We start from the raw sequence: 25,795 nt of genomic DNA on the forward strand, positions 1-25,795 counted from the left end.
GAAGGAAGGAAGGAAGGAAGGAAGGAAGGAAGGAAGGAAGGAAGGAAGGAAGGAAAGAAAGGAAAGGAGGGAGGGAAGAAGAGAGGGAGGGAGGGAAGGAAGGAAGGAGGGAAGGGGAAAAAGAATGAAAGATCAGAAACATGGTTCATGTTTTCACTTGATATGAATGAGTTTTAACCTATCATTGTCATGTAACACGTGTCATTTTAGAAAAGTAAATGGTTTCCAATGAGCCTCACTTTCCAATAATAATAGAATGCCCTGACCACTGCACAGAAGTACCCAGCAACAAGCACAAGCCCAGAGGACACTCAGCGAGAGCCCGACATTAAGTAGTAAAACTAAGCTTCATCTGCATCATTTCCCTAAAACAATTTCACAAATTTGACACAACAGATAACCTCAAAATGTCTTTCTGATGAAAGAAAACAATCCAACATATCCCATCTCATAGCGCACTCTGCTTTCATTCACAGCTTATTGCTAGATGACCCACTTACTGCTAAGTGAATGGCAACTGCCTCACTGTGTTGGTCAGCTGAGGCTGTAAATGTGAAAGTCCTTTGAGCAAAGTCAATGCCACCGGACAACTGGGCGACAGGAACACACTATTTTTACAGATGTTGTCATGGTTCTGGCATGCACTGATAACTCGAGAACAGCCAACTTGCAAAGTTGAGTCGGATACTCCCTAAAAGATTCACTTTATTCCTTTAAAGAATGCTTGGATTTCATTCTTCTATACAACGCAAATAATGCAACTTTTTTTTTTATATTTTAAAATAGTTATAATTTGCTGAAAAGATTAAAAACTTTAATCAAAGTTACTACTTAAATAATTTCTGTATAACACTGGAAAAGGCGACATCTCTGAAGGTAAGAGAACTAAGATGTTTAGCTTACAGAAAGCTATAAATATGCTTAAGGATTAAGCAATCAGGGGAACCCAAACTGAAAATATGCAAAGCCATTTGAGGACCCCCTCATTTTACTGGTGAGCAAGATGAGGCTATAAGAAGTGAAGTGAATTGTCCAGGGTCTCACAGACTTAGGTCTCCTAAATTCCAGTCCAGAATCTGCAAGAAGTTTCTCCTTCACATTTAGAAAAGAAATCTATCCTTACAACTCACGCTCATCTTCCCTCCGGGTCAGTAGCCTCAGGGGGTGCTCCCTTTCCATGCGCCATCTCCTGGGGAAATGGCTGTACACACACGGGTCATGAGAGGGACCCCCTACCTTTGCCTTAAGCCCTGAAGTCAAGCCCTTTTCACTGGAGCTTCTCAGTCTCCGTATTGGCCAAGCAGCCGATACGTAGAACTCTACACATTTTCAGAAGAAGATACACCCCTGGATCTCACACATGAACTGAAGGTCAGGGTTCACGGAAATATTCCTCACTAAACTAAACACAACACCTCAACTGACGGCCTCACAGAACAGCCGATTTGCCTCCAGCATTACGTTCTCTTCTTCTGTCATACCACGGCTACTATCGACAGTCTCTGAAATGTTCTAAGATGTAAGTAACCAATACAAGCTCCAAGAATTGGTTATTCCTAGGGTTATTTCTGGTCTAAAAGGTTGACAGAATTTTAAGCTAATTATGGAGTTAGAGGAATATACTGTCTGACAAATAGGTATTCAGGAAATATTTGCTGAAGATAGAGTGAGAGGATGAGTGGAGTTGGGGAGACAGAAGGGGGCAGCGTACTCCGCTTAGGCAGAATGCTTTATGTCCAAAGGAAAAAAAGAAATGCCATGCTATAACTTTTGAAACAACATAGAGCTCTTCTAGTCAGCAGATGGTTACAAAGTATTTCCTCTTTTCCGCAGAAGCAGAAGACAGTAGTAAGATAGAAAAAGTATCAAGTACTTCCAGTCTAATAAATCCTTTTCATATATATTATCTCATTTAATGCTCAAAACACACCACCCTGTTTCACAGATGTGGAAAATAAGACCTGGGTTAAATTTCAGCCTTCTGACACAAGATCTCATAAATTCTCTTCCCTCTGCTATATCAAATGTGTACTGACTCCCTACAACATTCCAGAAAGAGCTTTACCTATCAGTGAACCATCTCATTTTATAGAAGCAGAAACTGATCTTTTAAAAGATTTATTTCTTTATTTTAAGGAGGGGGGCAAAAGGAGAGAGAGCATCTCAAGCAGACTCCCAGCTGAGTATGGAGCCCAACTCGGGGCTCAATCTCACGACCCTGAGATCATCACCTGAGCTGAAACCAAGAGTTGGATACTTAACTGATTGAGCCACCCAGGCACTCTGAAGCAAAAACTGATTTAAGGGACACACAGGAAATACAGAAATGATACCTAGTCAAACATTCTCCCTTGCAGAACACGAAATAACTATTGCTTCAGAGAGGCTTGGACACAAGAGTAGTATCAAAGGAAATTCAAGTCTTTCATATATTTTTGTTAAATACAAAAAAAAATAGAGTTTATACTCTATTTGAGAGAGTTCAGGTATGAATAAGAATGAAAGCTGCAGGCTGGAAAAGATGGATCTCCAAATTCTTCTACCTCTGGAGTCTCTTAACATAATTATTGCACAAGAAAAAGTGTAACATTGGGAGAAAGACTGGCTCAGAGCTGTGGAAGGCGGTGACCTGTGTTCGATTCCTGACCACACCACACACCAGCCCTGTGGCCTTTCTGGGCCTCAGTCTCCTCTTATGTAAAGTACCTCCTCGCAGAGATGTTGAGAGACGACAATGACAGACGCATGCACGTGGTTCGGAAGAGCACCTGTCCTAGAGTGAACCATGTGAGGACTATCGCTTAAACTCTTTTATTCACACTACTCGACACTAGAGTCAGGCAGAAGCAAATCCCATACTGAGTTTGTCAACACAGGCAAATATTTCCAAGCCAAGATGTTTGCTTCCAAAGACAACCTCTTCAAAGATGTTTTAACTATTTTGGCAGAAACAAATGTAATCAACACATTTTTAGTGAGTGCTTCCAAGTTTCAAAAATGTGTGAAAATGCTCCGCAAAATATTTTTAACAGCAAAGATGGCATAAATATTTTGAAAATTCGATCTGGCTAAAACTGCCTCCTAAAAGGAAGAGTTAAATAGAGGAAAAAAGCAAAAAGTTGATAGAGTTCAAGTGCTAAGGCTCTAAATTAATAGCTACCTTTAGCAAATGTTCATTTCCTATTCAAATATGGGGGGAATATAACTATTTTTCTTGTACAGCAATGGTTTTAAACTTTTTCATGTCCTTCATTTAACTGAAAAGATCAAGGCATTGATAGAGACCCAAATTCTATGCAACTATTTTATAACTAAACTTTCACAGACTGGTTATGAAATCCAAAAAACAACTAGCAATGTTGTTTAATTTAATGTTGTATTAATTTTAAAACATAATAAGTGTATTTTCATTTAAAAAGATGAAATGGTTCAGAAGGGAATGAGTTATTCAACTGGAAACCAAATGAACTTTGTTTTCAAAATCTGTAAACCAAACCTATCATATAAAAGGAAAAACATGCAAGTCTTATCCTAGTGCTTGAATTCTTTTTTTTTTAAGATTTTATTTATTTATTTTGAGAGAGACAGCACAAGCAGAGGGGAAGGACAAAGGGAGAGGGAGAAGCAGACCATCCCCCCCAGCAGAGAGCCCAGCGTGGGACTCGAACCCAGGGCCCTGGGATCATGACCGGAGCCGAAGGCAGATGCGTAACCAACTGAGTCACCCAGGCACCCTATCCTAGTATTTGAATCCTAAGTAAGAGTTCTGTAATCTAAGATTCATAAAAGACTTGGCTTAAAGAAAAGAATACCAAATAATTATATTTCAGTGAGTTTGAATATTAATGTATTCTTCTAATATTTTGAGATGGTTCTCAATTTTTTAAAGTCTTTATAATATAAAAGTCAATTAAAAAGATTAAACTCTTGGGGCACCTGGGTGGCTCAGTCATTAAGCATCTGCCTTCAGCTCAGGTTATGATCTCGGGATCCTGGGATCGAGCCCCATGTCAGGCTCCCTGCTCGGGGAGAGCCTGCTTCTCCCTCTCCCTCTGCCCGCTGCACCCCCTGCTGTGCTCTCTCTCTCTGTGTCAAATAAATAAATAAAATCTTTAAAAAAAATTAAATTCTTCATTATGTAGAGATTGATAATATAATTTGCACAATATCCACACTCCTTATTTCTCATCCTTCTCTCCTTGGCTTCTTCCCTTGGTTACTGCACTATACATTGGCAATTCACCAGAGGATTAAAAGGAATATAAGAACACTTCAGTTTTTGAGGGTTGCTGGAGTGAGGGGTGGGGTGGGAGGGATGGGGTGACTGGGTGATAGACACTGGGGAGGGTATGTGCTCTGGTAAGCGCTGTGAATTGTGCAAGACTGTTGAATCTCAGATCTGTACCTCTGAAACAAATAATGCAATATATGTTAAGAAAAAAGAAAAAAAGAAGAAGGTAGCAGGAGGGGAAGAATGAAGGGGGGGAAATCGGAGGGGTAGATGAACCATGAGAGATGATGGACTCTGAAAAACAAACAGGGTTCTAGAGGGGAGGTGGGTGGGAGGATGGGTTAGCCTGGTGATGGGTATTGAGGAGGCCACGTTCTGCATGGAACACTGGGTGTTATGCACAAACAATGAATCATGGAACACTACATCTAAAACAAATGATGTAATGTATGGGAATTAACATAACAATAAAAAAATTAATAAAAAAAAAGAATACTTCAGTTTTCATTAGTTAATATGGCTACATGGTGAAAGGTGGTGACCTGGGAAGTTAAAGTTATTCATGATTATCATCTCAAAGGTCTAACTTTCAGGTGACTAAGTTTACAGTCATGGTCCCTGTCATTTGTTTTAAACAAACAATGGGACATACTGCACACAGAAAAGATCTGTATTTTATTTCTCTCAGAGTGCCTTGTTTTGGTTCAATATATTAACAGGTACATCGTAAGTGCTTAATAGAGAAATAAAAGAAGGGAGAGATGGAGGAAGGGGTGAAAACACTAAACAAAATGGGATGCAGTTATATACATGAATTCATAGAAATTTAGAAGTGAAAGGGATGTATATGGGGAAAGGTGGGTAACTTGTAACAAGTAAGAGTCCAGCTTGGTAGATATCTGGGTGAACTCCAAGCTCTTCCACTTACTGGTTGAGAGATTTAAGCAAGTTATTTAACTTTCTTGAGGTTCAGTATCCTCCTCTGTAAAATGGAGCCAAAAATAAAATTCTTTCATAGGCTTGCTCCAAAGATTAAATATCATAATGGTGGAGTGTCTGGCATATAGGACTCAATAAATACCATTATTATTAACAGTAGTATCATGATCTAGTCCAATATCCTCCTCTTCTAGAAAATGGAGACTTAAAGAAATGGGGGGAAAAAAATTAAAAAGCTAAGTCATACAGCCCTCTGGAGGAAAGCCTGACTAGAACTCAGACCTCCTGCCTTCCGGGCCCATAATCCACACTGCTTATCAGAAAAGCTACCTTGAGAAGAGAACGAGATACAAATGCTAAGCTGGGGTGACAATGGTTCACAAAATTTCGTGTTTTTAAGCAACATGTAAAAGGGTGAATAAAACATAATGCCATGTTCTCTCATGCCCCACCAGAAGATACTCTGATCAAGTTAAATCACGGGTAAGGCTTTTCCAATAAGCATTCCAGATAATTCTACTGCAGAGACTCTGGAGTCACACTTGGAAAAGCACTGCTATAGAAGAAGAGTAACAAGTGCCCTATTCCTAGTCTTGGCGATTAGAATCATCTGTGGAGCTCACCCCTCATCTGTTACATTAGAATCACTGGGGTGACATCCAGGCACCTGTAATTTGTAAAAAGCTCCTCAGGTGACGTCTACATGTGGTCAGTTAGAGAAACAATGGCCTATAAACAGAGAAAACAACCAGCTTTGCTGAAATCAATGTAACAAGACTAGAAAGAGGTGGGATTTGTGAAACTAGAGAAGTAAGAATGCTTTGTGGGAAAAGCTCAAGGGCAAAGGTTGGAGACTTTGTCACAAGGTACAGGAAGCACGTGAGTCTTAGACAAATAAGAAATCTCTCAAGAAGGTGACTGCATTGAGCTCATTACTCCCTGTCCCCAACCATGGCCTGCCTTTGCCACCTCTGTTTATAACAATCATCCTTCATAGATGAACATCAACTCCTATAAACATCAAGCCCTGCTCTGACCTCACAGCAACATCCTTCAAAACTGACAATCAAAGTAGTTTGCTGAGTAGTTCAACTGGGCTACTGCCATATACTGTGTTGCTTTAAGGACATGACTTCACCTTAGTTCTGACTTCTTCATTCTATTAAAGAAGAACTATTCTGCCTATTCATACAGTTGTTAAGATAAAAGACACAATGTGTCTGAAATCCTTTTTCCAATTCCAAAGCAATACACAAATCTAAAGTACTCCTTTTTTATTTATTTACAACTCCTGACCCTAGTCAAGATTAACCCGATTATGAGATTTCATTCAGTAGGCACTCAAGGAGGTGCTGGCTGAACGACCTCCACAGAGCCCTGCGCCTGCAAGAACACTCTAGGTCAGCACAGGAATTTAAAGAGGAGGTAGGCTGGTCACCTATACTAAAAATGATAAACTTCACAGGACCAGGGAAGTTTAAGTCAGAGGACTGAACTAATTCAAAGGTTAAGAAAAGCTCAGAGAACTGTACACTATTCTACTGGGAGGTTAAACTCAAAGTCATCAACCCCAAACCTGCAGACGACTGACAAGGAAAGAACAGATGTGACAGGGAAGATATGAAAAAGATCTTGAAAGGAGCAAATAAGGAAGGAATGCTGGCTAACCAGTCATTTCTGAGATGTAATGCTAATAAAAGGGCTAAGTGCCCTCATTTGCATTTAATTCTCCAATAAAAAATGCAGAAGCCAATGCAAGATAAAGAGTCGCGTGCATAGTTCTAACCAAAGGTAATTGAGCAAACAGAATCAAACACCTCCAAGGTAACAGGAAGAATGTCCTACGGGGAGTACCCAAGCTGTTGGTTCTGATTCTTTGTAAGCTCCAGAATGAAGAGTCTTTATCTGGACTGCAGGGAAGTAAGATGTCAAACTCCTCAGATAAATAATGACTATCCCATTCAGCTTTTACCCTAGAAGATATGAGGCTTTGTTAAGTACTTCCATAACACAATTATTTAACAAATCTAACTGGCAGGTTTGTGTCTTCTTAGAACATATATTTTCCACTGAAGTTTCAAAAATCTACACCAATTAGAAGGGTAAAATCCTTGGCATGAGAATAAAACAAAAAAAAAAAGGCTTATGTACCACTTAGGAAACAGATTTTAAGAATTCCCATTATTGAAAACATGTAAGGCTTACAAGAAGCCATATTATATACCAAAAAAAACAGCTGGAAAACATGGAGCAAAGCAAGTGGTTTCATTCCTAAACACAGAACAGCTAAGTAGTTTCCTTTTGCACTGACACAGACTCTATGCTTTCTTTTCCAAAATGTAACCACTGAAAAATGTAAATCTAAGCGCTGACATACTATTGGCAAGGCGTGGTGGTATACATACACGGGAAGAGCTTCCCAGAGCTGCGCAGCTAAGGCCCGCGAGGATCATGCACACTGACCCTGATAAAACCTCATTCTGTTGCTCTGCAAATGATCTCCGCTGACCTCACCAAGACTATTTAACATCACATACCCGACTAATGTCCAGGGTTTTTGTTAAAAGACAGAGTGAGAAAGAGCTTAAAGAAAAGACCATCCACTCCAACCTAGTAACAGGTAGAGGCTGTCTAGGTAATGCATGTCTCAAGCAAGTAAATAAATATTCACTTACATTTTAAAGACAAGTGAAAACCCCGGAGAAGTAACTTGTCTAAAGCTAAATATCAGTGTTAGGAATAAAGAGCTCAACTTCCTGGCAGTCAGTGTCATACTGAAATTCCTAGGACATGCTGCCCAAATGATTTCTGATTTTAGACGGGGGCTGGGGAATAACTCATGTAACAAACAAAAGAGATTTGGGTGATTTCATCTGTGATACACACACCAACACACACACACACACAGAATTAAAAGCAATTACGTGGGTGTTCTTGTGCATGAAAACTGGTAGAGAACTGGCACTGGCTTTTCAAACTTATGGATCAGCAAGTCAGTACTGACTGATAATTGTACTGTATCCTCCCAATATCCGTCACGAAACCATTATCTTCTCATGACTGTTTTCTGATGCAATTTTTGCCTACACTGCAGCTAAGTTTCCAAAGGCTCTTCCATTGGAAAAGTCAAGGAACGTGAACTAGAGAACTTCAAAAGATGTGCACTGTCTTAAAGCGATGCTTTTCTAAGTCTTCCAACAAAGACAAAAATGTACGGGGGCTTAAATTTAAATGCGATTAAAGAAATGCAGATATCACAGAAAATAAAAATCATACTAATCAAACCTAAGGTTACAAATAACAAAATATACCAAGAAATCTCCAACTTTCACATAAACTAATATGAAAACTTTGACAAATTACAGAACCTCAGTCGGATATGAGTATCTGAGTCCTTATTTACACCTTAAACTCAGACTCCACGTTTCACTTACCTCATTTCCATCTGTGTCCTTGGAAACAGAGGACACATTGGTACAGAGGGAATGACATCTCTTTTTTTCAAAGCAAAAATGGTACATGTCAGGAGGGCAAAATCTCTCAGTGTTTTGCTTTCCTTGAACTCTGCTATAATTTTTTGATGGGTCTTCAGAAAACCCACTTTTTTCAAATGATCTCTCTGTACCATAGTGAATGGAACTTAAGCTGGCTGCCTTTCGTAACGTTAAAACATCAGTTTTTCTTTGGAATGTTATTTCTCTCCTGTTGGCATCATCTAAATGTTCCTTCCTCTTTGCACAATATGGAGTGCTGTCCCTTTCTGGAATCCTTTCCTCCAGGTCACTAACTTTTGCTTCTGTGTCCCTGTCATTAGCAGAAGTGTCCCCACGGTGAGACAGACCGCTCGCAGCACTCGGCACCAGTTTCTGTTTCACACCATCAGCTACAACTTGTGTCTTCTCTTGCAGAATCCCACCTTCCAGTGTGGGGTCTGGGGCAGCAGAGTCCTCCTGTGCCAGTCTCCCGGGTGAAAGAGCTCGCTGTTCTGAGAGCTGAATGCCGCTCTTCTTGCCTTCATTTTGCCTGTTGGGCTCTACTGACTCTGTGTTGCCCACAGTTGTCTTGATCAGCTTTCTCCTGAAATATTTTCTTCCGGGAGAGTATTTTTCAGGGCTCAAAGGAGTTCTGGCAGGATCTAAGTACTGTTTTTCTTTCTCGGCTCTGACACATCCACAGACATTCCCCATTTGATTTGCAGGAAATCACAGTTCCACAGATGCACTCATTTCAAAATCCAGGGCTTCCTTCGATCTTCTGCATTAAGTCTGAAAGTTCCACTCTGACCTCTAATTCCTCAAACTTCGTGACCATCCTCTTCAGCATGAGGCCATTTTGCTTATGAGAAAAGCGCACGCAAGAAATACCATGGCATCTTGCCCAGCTGGGTCCCTGTGTCTCATTAGACACCGTGGCTTATTTCTGGCCACCAATCCTCTTAGACAAACATTACTGCTCACTGTAAAATTACAATGCTGATGAGTTTTCAAGGCAAACCTTTCTCTTTATCGTACGAGAAGACTCTGACCCTCACTTTAACTTTCAGTTTTCTGAAATGCAGTTACACTACCAAAGTTTGCATTAACCTTTGAAACTATTGGTGGTTCAACAAATCTGAGAGCAAACAGAAAGCAAATACCAGTCAGGAGTCATTTAGCAAAATGCCTTTCTAAAGTAGTTTCAGAGAGTCTCTAACGTATAATTTTTTTTTTAAGAAACACCAACTAATTCCGGTACTTGCAAAGAAAAGGGGGCTCAAAAATCTCTGTAAATTATACTAAAACTTTTTCAAAACAGCAACCATTGAAAAACAAAAACAGGATGATTCAACAGTTAAAGGAGAGATAATAAATGCTAAATTCCTAAAATACTCAACAAAAATTGTTTCTAAAATCAATCTCATAGGGGTGCCTGAGTGGCTCAGTCGGGTAAGTGTCTGCCTTTGGCTCAGGTCATGATCTCAGGGTCCTGGGATCGAGTCCCATATCGGGCTCCCTGCTCAGCGGGGAGTCTGCTTCTCTCTCTCCTTCTGCCCCTCCCCCTCCCCTCGTGCTCCGTCTCTCTCGCTTTCTCTCTCTCAAATAACTAAAATCTTTAAAAATAATAATAAAATAAAATAAATATCATAAAATAGTTTGTAATATTTTTCATATTATGTCATAGAATTTTTCGTATTTCATATTATATTTTTATATGCCATTACATTTTCCAAGCCATTTTCCTTATGTGAACGTTAGGATTTTCACATAAGCAAATTGATCAATTTTATGATTTGAAGCATGAAATGCTTAGCCACAGTTAAACTTCGTAGGTAACTCTTATAATTGTACCATAGTTAAATATTATTTAATTTTACTACGGCCTTGCTATAAAAAGAATAAGTCAATATGGAGCCTGATTATCCAAGGTGTGCATATTTCTAAAACTGAGTCATAGATATGGTAAAAAGAAAATTAGTATGGCATGACTGGACTTACACGTAAGCAGGTATCATTTGACTAAGTAGAAAAACATGATAATTGCCATTCTCTAGGTAGTCTTTAGACTGATTACAAGATGGAACTCATTATACTTTTCTAAATAAGAATATTCAATTAAATAGTCAAGTTAGCATCGCTGCTGATACTTGTCAATGATAGGCCTGCATGAGGATTAATCACTGAAAGAAAAAATTAAACAATCTCTAATGGCAAAGCTGAATCCTAGAAGACACACTGGCAAAAACAAAGCCTCAGATTTGGGTTTATTTTTAATTTTACTTTTGTGTCTTCATCGGCAATGGAACATTATTCATGAGAATGTAAAAGCATAAGGGCTGGTATTTGTACTGGCAAGATAAAGGCTGAACCACTGATGTGCATCCCAACCGCCCTTCCCTCCAGCTCTGCCAAACTCACCAACTATCCATTCCCAGGCCACTGCACACTGCCTCTCCCAGAAATGGCCCACTTTAGTCTCCACCTGGTAGCTGGCATTCATCCTGCAAAGTCTATCTCTAGTATCAGTGAAAATGTCTCTTAACACCTTCCTGATTCTATCACAACATTCCCTCCTCTCCATCCCTTATTTATACTGCAATTGATTCATCACCAGTAGAATATTTATGAACATTCTCCCAATAGACACAACAACATACTTCATTATCCTAGCATCTCTGGATCTAGCATATGGTAGCTACTGATAGGGGACTACTGTGTTGATAATGCTTACCTTCAGAAAGCCTGACTGGAAAAGAGATTCAATTTGTGATGCTCATAACAAATATTTTTTAAACAATAAATTGATCTTCTGAAATTACTTCCCTTATTTATGTAAAGTATAGAGACAAAAAAAAAAAGCCCAGTCACTTTGAGGGAGGATGATTACCACTGCTATAAATAGCCTTCTATTTTGGCATAACCAGTAAAATCATTCTAATCTTAAATTATCATAGTACTAAGAGAAGTTATTTCATTTAAATAAGAAGGAACATTTTTATTTTACCAAAACATTGTTATGTTCCACATTAAACAGATCTGGATCTAAATTCTAAATACTGGTGATAAATTAACAGTCATAATATCTTGTCATCTGGGTGCTAAAATACACTGGATTCCATATTATGCCATAGGATCATTAGGATTATATTAGAAGTACTTTCTGTGGCTGGTCTTCCTTTTTCCTCCAGTGATGAAATGCAAAGAGTTTAATACATAATTCTTTTTGAATGACCTTTTGCTTTAACTTTCTTCAAACTTAGGATCTAATTCCTAACCATTTACTCACATTTTGGTCTGTCATTTCCTGGTCTCTGCTCCCAGTCGCTTGGGAGTTGTTTTTTCCAAGGTCTCCAATGTCCTCCTACGCAAAACTAGTTCTCAGTCTTCATTTTCTGTCTTCAGTGCCATTTCATACTGCTCACCATTCCTTTCTACTTGATATTCTCTTCCCTCTGATTCAGCAACACTACGTTTTCTTGTTGTTCCATCCATCTCTCCAAATGTTCTGTTCTTTTCTGTTTCCCCAGACGGATCTTCTTCCTCCTGCACCCCAAATCATGGGCCTTCCTCAGATGTCTGTCCTTAGCTCTCAGCTCTTCTCCACGCATGCTCTTTTCTTGAATCCTCTGAAGATCCCTTCTCTCTGATAGACTCAGTGACCACTTTTATACTGATAAGTCTAAGTGTATTACCCATAGCTGACTTCCCAGCTCTGCTCATATATCTCCAAGTGCTCAGCACACAGATGCACAGGATGCCCGGCAGGCCATCAAACCACCCAGATGGTCATTCTTCATTCTTTCTCCCCTGACCATCACCCTGTTTCTCTCAGTCGTCTGCTGGTTTGTTGTTTGTTTTATATCCTAGGCTGAACAGTTCAGTCATCTTTAATCCTGCTCCTTCATCCTCTGCCCTGTTGCCAAGTCCATTCCTTTCTTCTTTCAAAAGGTCATCCCTTGGATTCAGTTTTTCATTCCCATCTGAGTTCTGGCCTTTATCACTCCACTCAGAGATTACCACCTCAGCTTCTTAGCTTCTATCTCCCTAACTACAGACCCTGCTCGTTTCAATCTATTTTATGCAAAACTGATAGATTCAGTTTCCTAAAACATTATTTTTCAAGTTCAGATTGGTTAAGGGATGTACCCAATGTCATCAACTGTCATAAGTAAGAGTCAATGGTGCCACTTAAGCTCTGCCTCCTGCCATATCCTGGGTGCTTTCCTCGGCCCCACAGTGCTCAAACTCCAAACACAGCCTGTCTCACAGCTCTGTTGGTAATGATGGGACCAGCTCCCTGCTCCAATAGGCCTTTAATCTTCCCATGTGGAGTTCCTGCAGTTTCAACCCAGCTCAAAGTTCTGGGACCTGATCAGTCTCAGATCCACTGAGGACTGATTAAAGGATCCCTGAAAATGCTGCTGAGGACGTCCATATGAAATCTGCTTTTCAGCCAGTTCTACTTAGTCTTTACCCAATTCTCGAAACAAGGTCTGGCTCCATGCCCAAATCCCTGCCTTGGTTTAGTGCTCAGTCCCCTAGTTCCCTGAGGAAGGGGTGCTCTAGTAATGGGGGCCCTCAGATCTTTAGGGTCCTGCCCCCAGCCCCTGTTACTAGATCTCCCTGATAGCAAAAGCCCAGCTGAGGGAACATTTACCTGTATTAGCTACCCTGTAGTCTGGCTGGTGACACCTCATTGCCGGGGTCTCCTCCAAACTCCTACTGCTACAATTTTGATCAGCTGCCTGTTCAGGTCCTGGAAACTACCTAGATTCTAATTCCTACAGCTCTCCATACCTGTCAGATTTATCCTGTTCCCAAATGAGCTCCAGATACACTATTTTCCATCATTCCCTTATAAACCTTAAATCCCAGAAAATTTTTACAAATTAAGAAATAAGTCTTACTCCTCTCATGATTTGGTTTAAAACCTCAGCTCCTTTCTGAAGCTGGCAATCTACCTCTTCCTCCTTCATGGTCTAACTGAACAGTAGTCAATCAGTATGATTTGCTGCATGCCTACTATGGGTCAGGATCTGAGTTGCACATAGAACACGGCATAAGCAGGAAAGTGGGTAATAAACTAAAGCACATTCCAGAGTTAGAATTCACCTTAAATCAAATAAAGATGATTTTTTTCAAAATGCATCATTTTACAAAAAAGTTAAACTCCAAATCGGCCCTCAATGAGCACAGATGGATTAGATAAATCAGAGTAAATTAATCTGCATTTACTCAGGGCACCTGGGTGGTTCAGTCGGGTAAGCCTCAGACTCTTGGAACCTGATCTCCCAGGGGTGGAACCAAGCCCCTCCCAGGCTCCACGCTCAGTATGGAGTATGCTTCAGATTCATTCACCCTCACCTTCTGCCCCTCCCTGCTCCTGCGCACGCTCTCTCTCTCAAATAAATTCAACCCTTAAATAAGAAAAAATAAATCTGCATTTACGCTTCTCAAATCTAGTTTGAGAAAGCACAGCTCTACACAAAATACGGCTACTTCTAATTCAGATCCCATTATGAAAATTATACTGCCACCTAGTGTCTATCAACAGGAAAAAGTAGTTCTCAGCTGAGAAACGAGAATACCAACAAAAACCATTCTAAGTAAGTAATGAATCACAAAATGTTCATGTATCTAAACCAAGTGATACTGTCCAATAAACAAAAGAAATGTGTCTGCATTCAGTAAAAAGAAATCTTTGTCTTCCAACACTGAGGCTGAAACCACTTAAAAGCAGGAAATTGAACAAAAATCAAAATGGCTACATTAAGGGAGGCTTGATTTTAAACTAAGTAACCTTTTTATTCTCTTCCACAAACCTTCTGTCCTCCCTTCTTATCCTTTTGTTTCAGGAACCAGGAACCACCTTGAAAACATGATGAGGGTGGCTGGCTGCATGTACACAATTCCTGTGGAAACCAGCTAGATTCTGTATTTCCCTATAAAACCCCGGAGCCCCTTCCTCCAGGCAGGCTTGCAGTTTTGGAGGCCTTAGCCTGCCGCAGCCTCCTTTGCCCAGCAAAGCAATTAAGCTATTGTTCCTCTCTATAACCAAACTCTTGTCTTCGCATTACATATTTCAGCTCCCGAGCACAGGTCGGTTTCCGACAAGATTACAAGCATCATCTTATAAACTCATTGATACCAGGAAACAGGGTACCAGGTTCACAGGCAGTATGTTACTTGAAAGGAAACATTCAAATATATTGTTTAAGAAAAGAAGCCTGATATTTATTTTCTTCCATAGGACATAAATGCATAATTCATTCTTCATATGAACTACTTGAAAATCAGCAATGAAAGGCTAAAAGAAATGACAATTAAGAAAAATTAAGCTTACCTGAAAGTGCAAAATTATTGTCCATATTAATCCCAAAGTCAACTTGGGATTTCCATCTGTTATGTCATCATTTCTAATATTCACTAATTTCACCTGTGTTATATGAAAAAAAGAGATAAAGCTAACTTTTTCAAACCAGCACACAAATTACCTTTACCTACATAAAAACAATTCTAAATTACACAAAGAAAAAATCGAAGTGATCTAAATACCAGTAATCCTCAAAATACTGTTACTCCCTATCTTACTCATTTTAGACTGCAAATCATAGAGTAACCAAAAAGGAAAAAACAAGTGTTACTTTGGCTTTTCTTTTAGAACAAGTATTCAAAGTACTCACTTCCCTGGGGGGTGGGAGGGATGGGGTGGCTGGGTGATAGACACTGGGGAGGGTATGTGCTATGGTGAGCGCTGTGAATTGTGTAAGACTGGTGAATCACAGACCTGTACCTCTGAAACAAATCATACATTATATGTTAAAAAAAAAAAAAAGAAGAAGAAGATAGTAGGAAGGGAAAAATGAAGGGGAGGAAATCGGAGGGGGAGAGGAACCATGAGAGACTATGGACTCTGAGAAACAAACTGAGAGTTCTAGAGGGGAGGAGGGTGGGGGAATGGGTTAGCCTGATGATGGGTATTAAAGAGGGAACGTACTAAATGGAGCACTGGGTGTTATATGCAAACAATGAACCATGGAACACTACATCAAAAACTAATGATGTAATAATGTATGGTGATTAACATAATAAAATTTAAAAAAAGTACTCACTTCTCAAGAAAAAAATACAACTCAAGTTGAGAATTCTTAAATACTTGAGATTTTAAAATTAGATATAATTTTTTCACTTGAAAATAAACTTTATTTTACTCTTACCATTAAGAAACTGTTCTGAACCATAAAATAGTTCTGAAGCATAAAATAGTTTAATAACTTTCTCACACTTCTGTCACAAAGTGGGGGAAAAAATCTAGCAACATTCTTCTATTTATCTACCATAAATTGTTACCAAGATAAATAAATATGTCACTGGACATTTAGAAGGCTGCTCAAATATAAAAATAATAACACTCGGCCTTAAAGCTTATTAACTATCAAATTATGCATTTTTAGGTAACCAAAGGCAGTAATGATACCTATCATTTATATCCTGGATAAAAATAATTAAATATCATGAATTAAATATGATAATAACTAACATCTTATTTCCTGGACAAAACACTGCCAAAAACATTTCAGACAAGGAAACATAATTAACCATCAGTTCTTCTGGAAACTTCCACTAAAATTAAGAATATTAAGGTAAATAAAAATAACATTTAACCTATTTAAGCACTATTTATCGAAGTTTAAAAAATAAAAGCACTTTAGGGTGCCTGGGTGGCTCAGTTGGTTAAGCGACTGCCTTTGGCTCAGGTCATGATCCTGGAGTCCCGGGATCGAGTCCCGCATCGGGCTCCCTGCTCGGCAGGGAGTCTGCTTCTCCCTCTCCCGCTCCCCGCTCTTGTGCTCTTTCTCTCTCTCACTCTCTCTCTCAAATAAATAAATAAAATCTTTTTAAAAAATAAATAAATAAATAAAAGTACTTTAATGTTCATAATAAACTAAACAAATGAATAATAAAAAATAGTGTTCACCTCTCCCCATTTCCCTCCCTTCCTTTTTCCCTTACTCCATTAACAAGCAAAATGTTGGGACCTCTGATTTCTCAATGTTTTCAGTAATTTTCCATTCTCCTGATTTTCTTTTTCTCCTTTTTTCTACTAACTGAAACATTACCAGTACTTTGCCTTATATCTCTACAATATCACAATGCCACCAAATCAAGATACCATCCAATATGGTGTTCATTCCTTAACATGATTTCTTCTAAAATCTCAAGCTACTTGGAGACTGTTGTCAGAAATATTATTTTATCTTTAACTACTTTTGATTACCCAATATTATCTACTATAAAAAAACAAAATATTGCCTTACCACTACTAAGTATTAAAAATGTTTATACTGTTTTTTAAATATTATATAAACTGTTTTTTATTAAAATAATTTTATACACTAAGTATAAATAATGAAGTATTGCTCCACTACTAAGAACTGTTCATAGGCATTCTTAACATTCTGTTGCTACTAAAATGTCATTAGCTTCCTAGGCAAAGCATTCCAATTCTAGCAGAAGGAAAATCAGTAGCTCTTATTCAGATGGAAATGCAGCCACTTATAATTCCTCTGGGCTTACACCTACTATTAACTTCTTTTTCTTTGGAGCAAATGTTTGAACATATTTTTAAATATTTGTCTCACAAAACCACAAACTTAATCATTGTAATTCACAAATTTAACCTTTTCATTCCCTGACATGTTTCTATGTAGATTTACTCAGTCATACATGTTTATAAGATTATAATCTTTGAAAAACATCATACCTGGCGTCTTTTCAAATAGTCAAGTGCAATTTGTACATTCTGTAGTCTGTGAAAACGCATCCGACCTTTTTCTCTGGGCTAAGAATAGAAAAATGCAAGGTATAAAAAACACGATAGTTTCTGATACCACTGACCATGCTAAATACACTTATGATAAATATACCCTATAAATATACTTTATGCTCATCTTCACATGTCAAAACAGTATTTACTATTCAGGCAAACCCATTAGATTTTTTTTAAAGATACTTTTATGATTTTGTATTATCTGAAATTGAATTTAAACAAGTAGGGATCTCTCCGAATATGTTTTATTTAAACATATGCTTTCTTCTATATGTTTTATTTAAACAAAAGAAAATACCATAGAACATACAGACTTTTTATAGTCATTATACTACAATTCTAGCCTACAGTTTATTAGCTTTGGATGCACAGAAAGAATTAAATACCACTCCCCATTTTGCCTTAATAAACTCTATTGTTAAGCAGGTTTTTATAATTACATATGTATGGCACGTTAATGAAAATGAGGTAAAGTAGCATGCAATTAGTATAAAAATCACCAAGAGGGAGAAAGACAGAGTTTTACTTAGTCATGATAGAGGAAGAGAGAAAAGCAATTAAAACCATATATTTCCTCTTTATTTTAGCTTTTTCACAAAGTCGGTTGGACTCTAATAGTTTTACAAATGCTTAAGGATGGACATGATTATTTACTGTCTCAGGAAAACTGACAGTCCATAATTCTTTTCCTTGAGAAATGCTACAAGTTTGCAGAAGAAAAACATAAGGAGATAGAGCTGAGAAGATGCTTAACAAAAATACAAAGAATGGAGTTGAAATTTACCACATAAAATCTTCCAAAAGGAAGAAAAGAAAAAAAAAACCTGACAGCTTAGCTTCTCAAATATGAATAGGTTATTGAAGCCAAAGTCACCATAATGAAACAGACAGCGGATTGCAGAATGGAAAAATAGGTTCTATGTAACAGGTAGAAATACTGTTGATGAATTCATCCACTGGATCCAAAAAAAAAAAAAAAAAAAAAAAGCACCATTTCCAATGGAATCAGGGGCACTTGGGATGTGGATGACAAAAGAAGCATATCCGTCTTGCAAAGGTGGGCTGAAGTCAACTAAGTGTCATGAAGATGAAACAGCTCTGTGGGTTCTACCAGGACTCCAAATTTTAAAACCTTCCCCCCTTCTAAATAAAACAAGACATAGAAAATATGTAAAGAATGTCCAAATACCTACTGCCAGTATGATTTAAAGCATAAACTTAAATTATAAATAAATGTCCGTAAGTCCTTTCAAATACAATAGTTGCCACATTTGAAATACAAATTCCAGAAGTGGAACAAATTTGCATAAAAATTAGGCTAGTTGTCAAGATTTCCATATTTATATAAAAGGTATATAAAATTCTTTAGCTAAAATGCCATCATATAATTTAAGCACCTATGTTCAATTACCATGCACTGCACAGTAATGTATAAATAAATTTAAAGAGAAAATATTTCCTTCGTCCAATTTTTTGGTACACACACATCCACCTCACTGTGGGTTTTGGTCCTTTCTATAATTTTCTAAAAAGGAGCCGGAACCCGTGGGTTACTTCTCTATCACGTTAGCGCTCACCACACTGTAATGGCTAGGTTAGTCGAGTTATGGGGGCCGACACCTACCCCCTTATCCTCATCCTCCACATCCTCATGCTGTTCATATTCGCATGCTTCTGTTGCACTCACCAATCGTAAGGTCTTCAAAAAATCTCGCTCCCTTGGCTAATGAATATAACAGACAGAAGATAGGACAGCAAAGACACAAGACAGACCAGAAATGAAAAGAAGAGAATGAACAGAACATAATGAAGGAGAACAGGTAACCAAGAAGGGGAAGTAATGTTCACAAAAAAGGAAATGACACCTGTGGAATGGGTTAGACCATTTTTCAGAAAGCAATGTTTCTTTCTTTGCTATTTGTGAGTCTTTTAATATGTGGTTATATTATGCATCCAACCTCCGCTAAGCAAAAAAAAAAAAACACAAAAAACCCCAAAGGTAAAAAAGAAGCAAGAACAAAAATAGTAGTTTAATTATAGAAATGATTATATAAGCAAAGTAATCAAAGTGCTTCAATCGCCCAAATTCACATCATTTGAAGTCTGAAAATGATTAGGAAGCTATCCAGAACTCTTTTTCAGGCAGAATTCACAGTGCAAAAAAGGTGAATGTGTCAAAAATCCGAAGAGTGTCTACTGACAACACACTGGTCCCACGTGCACAAGATTACATGTTCTTCAAACTAAATTAAGAAATTTAAGACTTACCAAGGTATCTCCCGAAAGAACCTCTAAAAGGGAAATTAAATTGTGTCCATCCCTTAAGTCTTCATAGAGATCATTCACATGTTTTCGAACCTACAGAGAGAAAAGCAATTTAAACTTTTGGTCCTGAACCTGGGATCATCTTTAACACTCAGACAAGAACAGGGACAAGTAGAAAATATTCCTCATATGGTGTTCATTCTCACAGTGATATTTTCATTGTTATTCTCTCATTACTTAAAAACTAAACTTAAATTTAAAAACCAAAAACTAAAAAAGAGCAAACTTCAAATTAATAACTCCTAAAGACACATAGAATTGTTATATTTTTAACATACTAGAATTAGTATAGGCTTGGCCAACTACATGAGGTTACAATTTTTTAAATACAGGCAACGGCAATGACCTTCATGATTCCTGGTATAACAGCCAGGGCAACCTCAGCAGGAGGAGCAAGTTTTTACCCCTTCCCCCAACCGGAGTTGGTCTTCCTATTCTCTGTGCCACAAAACCCAGGATGCCAGAGACACACACTCCATACTTTAAAAATCTAGAAATATAAGCCAGGTGAGGGGTCCATGAGACTCTACATAATTACTATTTCTGAAACTTCCTTTTGAGTCTATACTTATTTCAAAATAAAAAGTTGTTAAAAATTCACATGCGTCAAGTTGGAAAACCTCTGCCCAAATCCTCCTCTGTACAACATCAATCTTCTTGTGACGGACGTTTTTTATAACCATGTTAACACTTAAACTAAAATAGCTTCTTCCTCCATTCCACAGGCCTGATTGAAGGTTGTGATTTTAAGAGCGCAAACTATCAAAGATTCCCCAAAAGCTTTGTTCGGTCTGCCAGGGAGGGATATCTCCTGTAAATACTTGGCCTGCTGTAAGGATTGTGCTGGAGAGACAAATGTCAAAGCAGGCTGTTAAGATGGCTGCTCCACAGTGGTGGGTTGGCGTGTTTCCATTTTCTCACCTTTTAGTGATTCTAGGCTGCGTTACTTTGTGCTGCTCTCAGGAAAGGAGCCAAGGAAGTGGTCTAGAGACAGACACAAGAACTCTACCTACATTACACATAGGGCACATGACCTATGTGCTTGCCAGATGGTGGAGTAAGCTCTCAAAGATTTTGTACATATGAGTCAAACTTCTTTGCACTTCCAAAATGTCAAGTGAATATACAGCACAAAATAATACAAAGATCTAAAATATGATCAAAACTATCTGAATACATACCAAGCAAGAAAAGGCCTAATGGAAACTGGAAGGCAACTTTTGATGGTTGAGTTTTTCATCCTAAAAAACTCTAAATGCCATTAAATTTTATCATCTTAGTTGACTATATACATGTTTTGCAGTTTTTTTATTAGTGCCAGAAAATATTTTTGATTAATGAAGAAAAAATTCCCTTATGAGTTTCATATCATATTTACTAGTTCCTATGAGTTTTTGCCCAAATCACAGAACTTTTCAGTATTCAATTAACTATCTATGTATGCATTATTAACTACAAATAATGTAAGTATCAAATTTAGGGTCAACAGCTCTAAATAACTGCTAATATCAATAGTACCTATAAAAATGGCCAATAACATTGAAAGTGAGTTAAATTATTAAAACAAGTGTTCCCATCTTCACAGACTGACATTTTTTTTTTGATTTCTTAATTCCCAAGAAATATCAGTTGAATCTTTGATGTCACAAGATAATGATACAACAGTAAAATAAGGTTTAAAAAATACTTTATTTCCCTTAAAAAAAAAAAAAAGAGCATATCATAACACATTTTAGTCAGTCCTAATTTAGAAAACCTATAAATATCAAAAAAAAGTTATAAAGCGAGGGGCGCCTGGGTGGCTCAGTCGTTAAGTGTCTGCCTTCAGCTCAGGTCATGATCCCAGGGTTCTGGGATCAAGCCCCACATCCAGCTCCCTGCTCCACGGGAAGCCTGCTTCTCCCTCTCCCACTCCCTCTGCTTCTGTTCCTGCTCTCGCTATCTCTCTCTCTGTCAAATAAATAAATAAAATCTTTAAAAAAAAAAAGTTATAGTGATTATACCTTCCATTAGAATATTTACCTTGGGATACCATTAAATGACAATCCCCTCAAGTCCTTAATTATATTTCAGAGATGAATCAGTTTTCAAGGATCTTCATAGGAACACATCTACTACATGCATGACACATATGCATGCAGATAAGCAACTTAGTGAAATGCATACTAACCCTTACTTTTCTACTCACATATTAGAGCACTGTAAGAATTCCCTTAGTCCCATTCCAAAGCACAGTGTAATTTATAAGGCTAAGGAGCTACTTAAAAACAAGGCAGAAGAGCTATGCTTATAAATTTCTATACATCAGTGCATCTAAATCTATGTACTGCTCTACGTATCTCCAGTGTAACCAGAAAGTAGCCTAACTCTAAAAGGGCCTGAACCTAAAAGGGATCACAATTATATAAACAATATTATGTAGTTCCTGATCCTGGCTTAATCTCACAAAATAAGTTACTTTATTGTATAGGTCTGACATCCTCAGCCCACAATCAGGATGAGGCCTCCTGTGACAGTAACACACAGCTCTGAGAATTCTGGGCTCTCCAGTCCACCATACCCGCCCACACCCGCCAAAGCCACATTTCAATCCACATCCACTTCCTATGTCATTCTCACTCCCAGACAGTTAAAGATGAAGTGTGATTCTGAACACTTATTTCATAAGAAGGCAATTTCACAACTTGCTTTGCCAGACAAAACTAAATCTTCTTTCTAACATCAAGGAAACCTTCCAAAACCCGGTGTCATTTTTCATCCCCATATTTATACAACAGTAAATTAAATTAGGGGCGCCTGGGTGGTTCAGTCATTAAGCGTCTGCCTTTGGCTCAGGTCATGATCCCAGCGTCCTGGGATCGAGCCCCACATTGGGCTCCTTGCTCCGCGGGAAGCCTGCTTCTCCCTCTCCCACTCCCCCTGCTTGTGTTCCCTCTCTCACTGTCTCTCTGTGTCAAATAAATAAAATCTTTAAGAAAAGGAAAAAAATTAAATTAGGCATGTGTAGAGAAGATAATAATAATATTATGCCATGCAAAACCAAGTTAGGAAAAAAGAAAACATGTAATAAGGGAAAAATAATTAGGAGGCCTGCATTTTAGTCTAGCTTCTGCTGCAGGTCTCATGAATTAGCACCAGCAGCCTAAACTCTCTAGGCCTCAATTTTCTCATTTGCAAAATAAAACTTTAAACACAAGGCCTCTAGTTCAAACTAGACAACAAAAATTCTATTATCTGAAAATAAAATTATAATTTTTAAGAAGCAATGTTGTCAACTTACAAGAAAATATGTAAAATGGAAAGCTGTTTTTAAGTCTTATGGCTTAATTTCTTTTTTTTTTTTTAAAGATTTTATTTATTTATTTGACAGAGAGAGACACAGCGAGAGAGGGAACACAAGTAGGGGGAGTGGGAGAGGGAGAAGCAGGCTTCCCGCGGAGCAGGGAGTCTGCTTCTCCCTCTGACCCTCTCCCCTCTCATGTGCTCTCTCTCTCTCTCTCTCTCATTCTCTCTCTCAAATAAATAAATTAAATCTTTAAAAAAAAAAAGAATTTTAGGAGAGGGGTGCCTGTGGTGCAGTCAGTTGGACACCCGACTCTTGGCTTCAGCTTGGGTTGTAATCTTGGGGTTATGGATTCGAGCCCCACATTGGGCTCCATGCTCACTGCCGAGTCTGCTTGGGACCCTCTCTGCCCCGCCCCCCCCAGTCTCTCTAAAATAGATAAATAAATCTTAAAAAAAAAAAAAAGAATTTTAGGAGGAAATACAGAAATAAACTAATTTAACTTCTGTAATGCCTGAAAAAAATCCTGAGGCTTTGTTTATCATGTAATACTGCCTATTTTTCTTGTCTCAGGTGATTATTCTGAGGGCTCACAGAAAAACTATATATAAAAAATGCTACATAACTGCAAGATACCATTATCATCGTCTTTATCATCCAATGTGAAACAAATGTTACCATTATTAACAATAAATACAGTGATGCCTGGCTGGCTCAGCCGGAAGAACATGCAGCTCTTGATCTCAAGGTTGTGGGTTCAAGCCCCAGGCTGGGTGTAGAGATTACTTAAAAATAAAACCTTAAGGAAAAAAAATGAGCTACAAAACAAACAAACAATAATAAATACAAATACATACACAATGAACTATTACTAGGTACCTGACCCTGTCTGTGTGCAAGTGCTGTATAAATATTGGCTCATTTTCCTCATCACACAAGCTTGGGATGAAAGAGAATGTTAATTAACAATTAAAAATCAGCAAATTAGCATTATGGGGAACAAGTGGCAGTGGATGAAATGAGTAGAAATAATTCGAATTCTCTAGAAATATCTAATCAAGTAACCAATTTATGAAGGAAAAAGGGAATTAAATTGTTAAACTGACACAGAAAAGCTCTTTATTTTGCCCTAAGTCTGAGTCATAGACATTTGGCCTGGTAACTTTCCTTCACAGATGCCAGTAGTCTTAACCTTCCGCTTCAATTTTTAATAAAACACTCTTTCTTCTCATTTTGGAAATTTTCTTCCTTTGGGACAAAAATCTGTCTGAATCAATAGTGCTGAGGGAAGTGATGAGCAAAATGAAAGCACTCTGAAATACTCTGGGATTAAATTATATAACCTGAATTACATAATAAGGATGAAGCATCATTTTCTGTATTTCATACAATTCTCCCAGAATTTTGCAGTGCTTTTTAAAATGTGTGCGCTGCACTGCATCTGCAGCTCACCCCTAGAGGGCGCTAATCCTTTGCTTAAGAAGAGTCTCTTAAGGAAGAAAATAGAGTACAAAATGGTGGGGAGGGCACACAGGGAGAGAGATTCTAAACAAGATGCTGGTGATGATGACATAGGCAATTTGCAACTCATTTTTGAAAAAGAACACATTATGCCAAGTCTGTATCATCTAAATGGCTTATCTGATCAAAAATACTACTGTAAAAATTGTATTTTGTTAACTTATAATTGGTTTTTCATTGACTAAATCAAATTCAACTCTGAAGATAAGATCATCATATAGCTGCTTATTTAAGTCAATATGTTTAAGACTGCCTTTTTCAAAAGCTGATTTTGTACTGACTGATGTGAATCTAGACAAATTCCACAAAAATGTTACTTCCCTTATTTAAATTTATAGTTACCATGTTTACTGAGCATCCATTACATGCCAGGATATCACTTAACCTCTAAGGGTACCAAAATGAATAATAAGAGAGCACCACCTCTTAAAGCCTGCAGACTGAGTTGACAGCAATGTAGAAAAGGGCTTAATGTTCCAAGGGGAGAGAAGAGCAAGAACAAAGAAAAGCAGGCAAGCCTGCATGCAACTGTGTGTGAGATCCACGGAAGGAAAGCAGCCTGAAATCAGTGAAACGTGAGGCAGAAGGTGAGGCAGGAAAAGGTGGACTGGAGGCATGGCAACTTTATATGCCACTAAAGGAAGCTCAGAAATTTCCTAAGCAGAGAGAACCAGTGAAGGCTTTCAAGCAGAACAAGGACCCAGTATCTCTGACCAATATAAAAGCTTCTTTGTGAAGTATTATCTTGAACAAAAATAAAATAAAGTGTTATCGTGAACAAACCCAAATCACAGATAAAGCCGCTGAGGGTCCAATCTCTACACAATAATGGAGGAAAGGTCTCTCAGAAAAAAGCAGAGAGGGCATGCTATCAGAAAATCTTGGGTAAAATGCACACATGCTAGCACAGCAAGGAGCAACACACCAGCCACAAAAAGCATTCACAGTCCTCTCTTAAAGAAGTCCTACATCGAAAGGATACAGTATTCGGGAAAACAACTAGCTATCTTTAGAAAGGAACATAAATAATAAAAGAAGGCTTGTCCCAAATAGGATCGCCTCACAGCCTACTAATTGGGTGAAGAGAAGGGGGACAGTCAGCTTCAGTGAAAACTATGAATTAAAATGTTTTTCAATGCAATTTTTTTTTTCTTCAAACAAATACACTCATGAAAAATAAGCTACCACAT

At 38.1% G+C, this 25,795-nt stretch overlaps 1 protein-coding gene across 5 annotated transcripts in view; it reads right to left on the minus strand.

The window, feature by feature from the left end:
• Nucleotides 1-25,795, minus strand: part of DST (dystonin) — a 364,537-nt gene that overhangs the window by 206,753 nt on the left and 131,989 nt on the right. For 4 of the 5 annotated variants that reach the window (XM_034991240.1, XM_034991239.1, XM_034991243.1 and 1 more), the window contains 3 exons: nt 19,745-19,834; nt 17,411-17,488; nt 14,990-15,082 (listed from right to left, as the gene is read on the minus strand). In XM_034991240.1, coding sequence (XP_034847131.1) covers nt 14,990-15,082; nt 17,411-17,488; nt 19,745-19,834 — 261 coding nt within the window. Of the gene's footprint in view, nt 1-14,989; nt 15,083-17,410; nt 17,489-19,163; nt 19,200-19,744; nt 19,835-25,795 lie in introns of all 5 variants that reach the window. The other variant, XM_034991245.1, reaches the window with a different exon arrangement.

This window comes from Mirounga leonina, unplaced genomic scaffold, assembly GCF_011800145.1.
Source record: "Mirounga leonina isolate KUSES-001 unplaced genomic scaffold, KU_Mleo_1.0 Mir_53, whole genome shotgun sequence".
In the NCBI taxonomy this organism is placed as follows: domain Eukaryota; kingdom Metazoa; phylum Chordata; class Mammalia; order Carnivora; family Phocidae; genus Mirounga; species Mirounga leonina.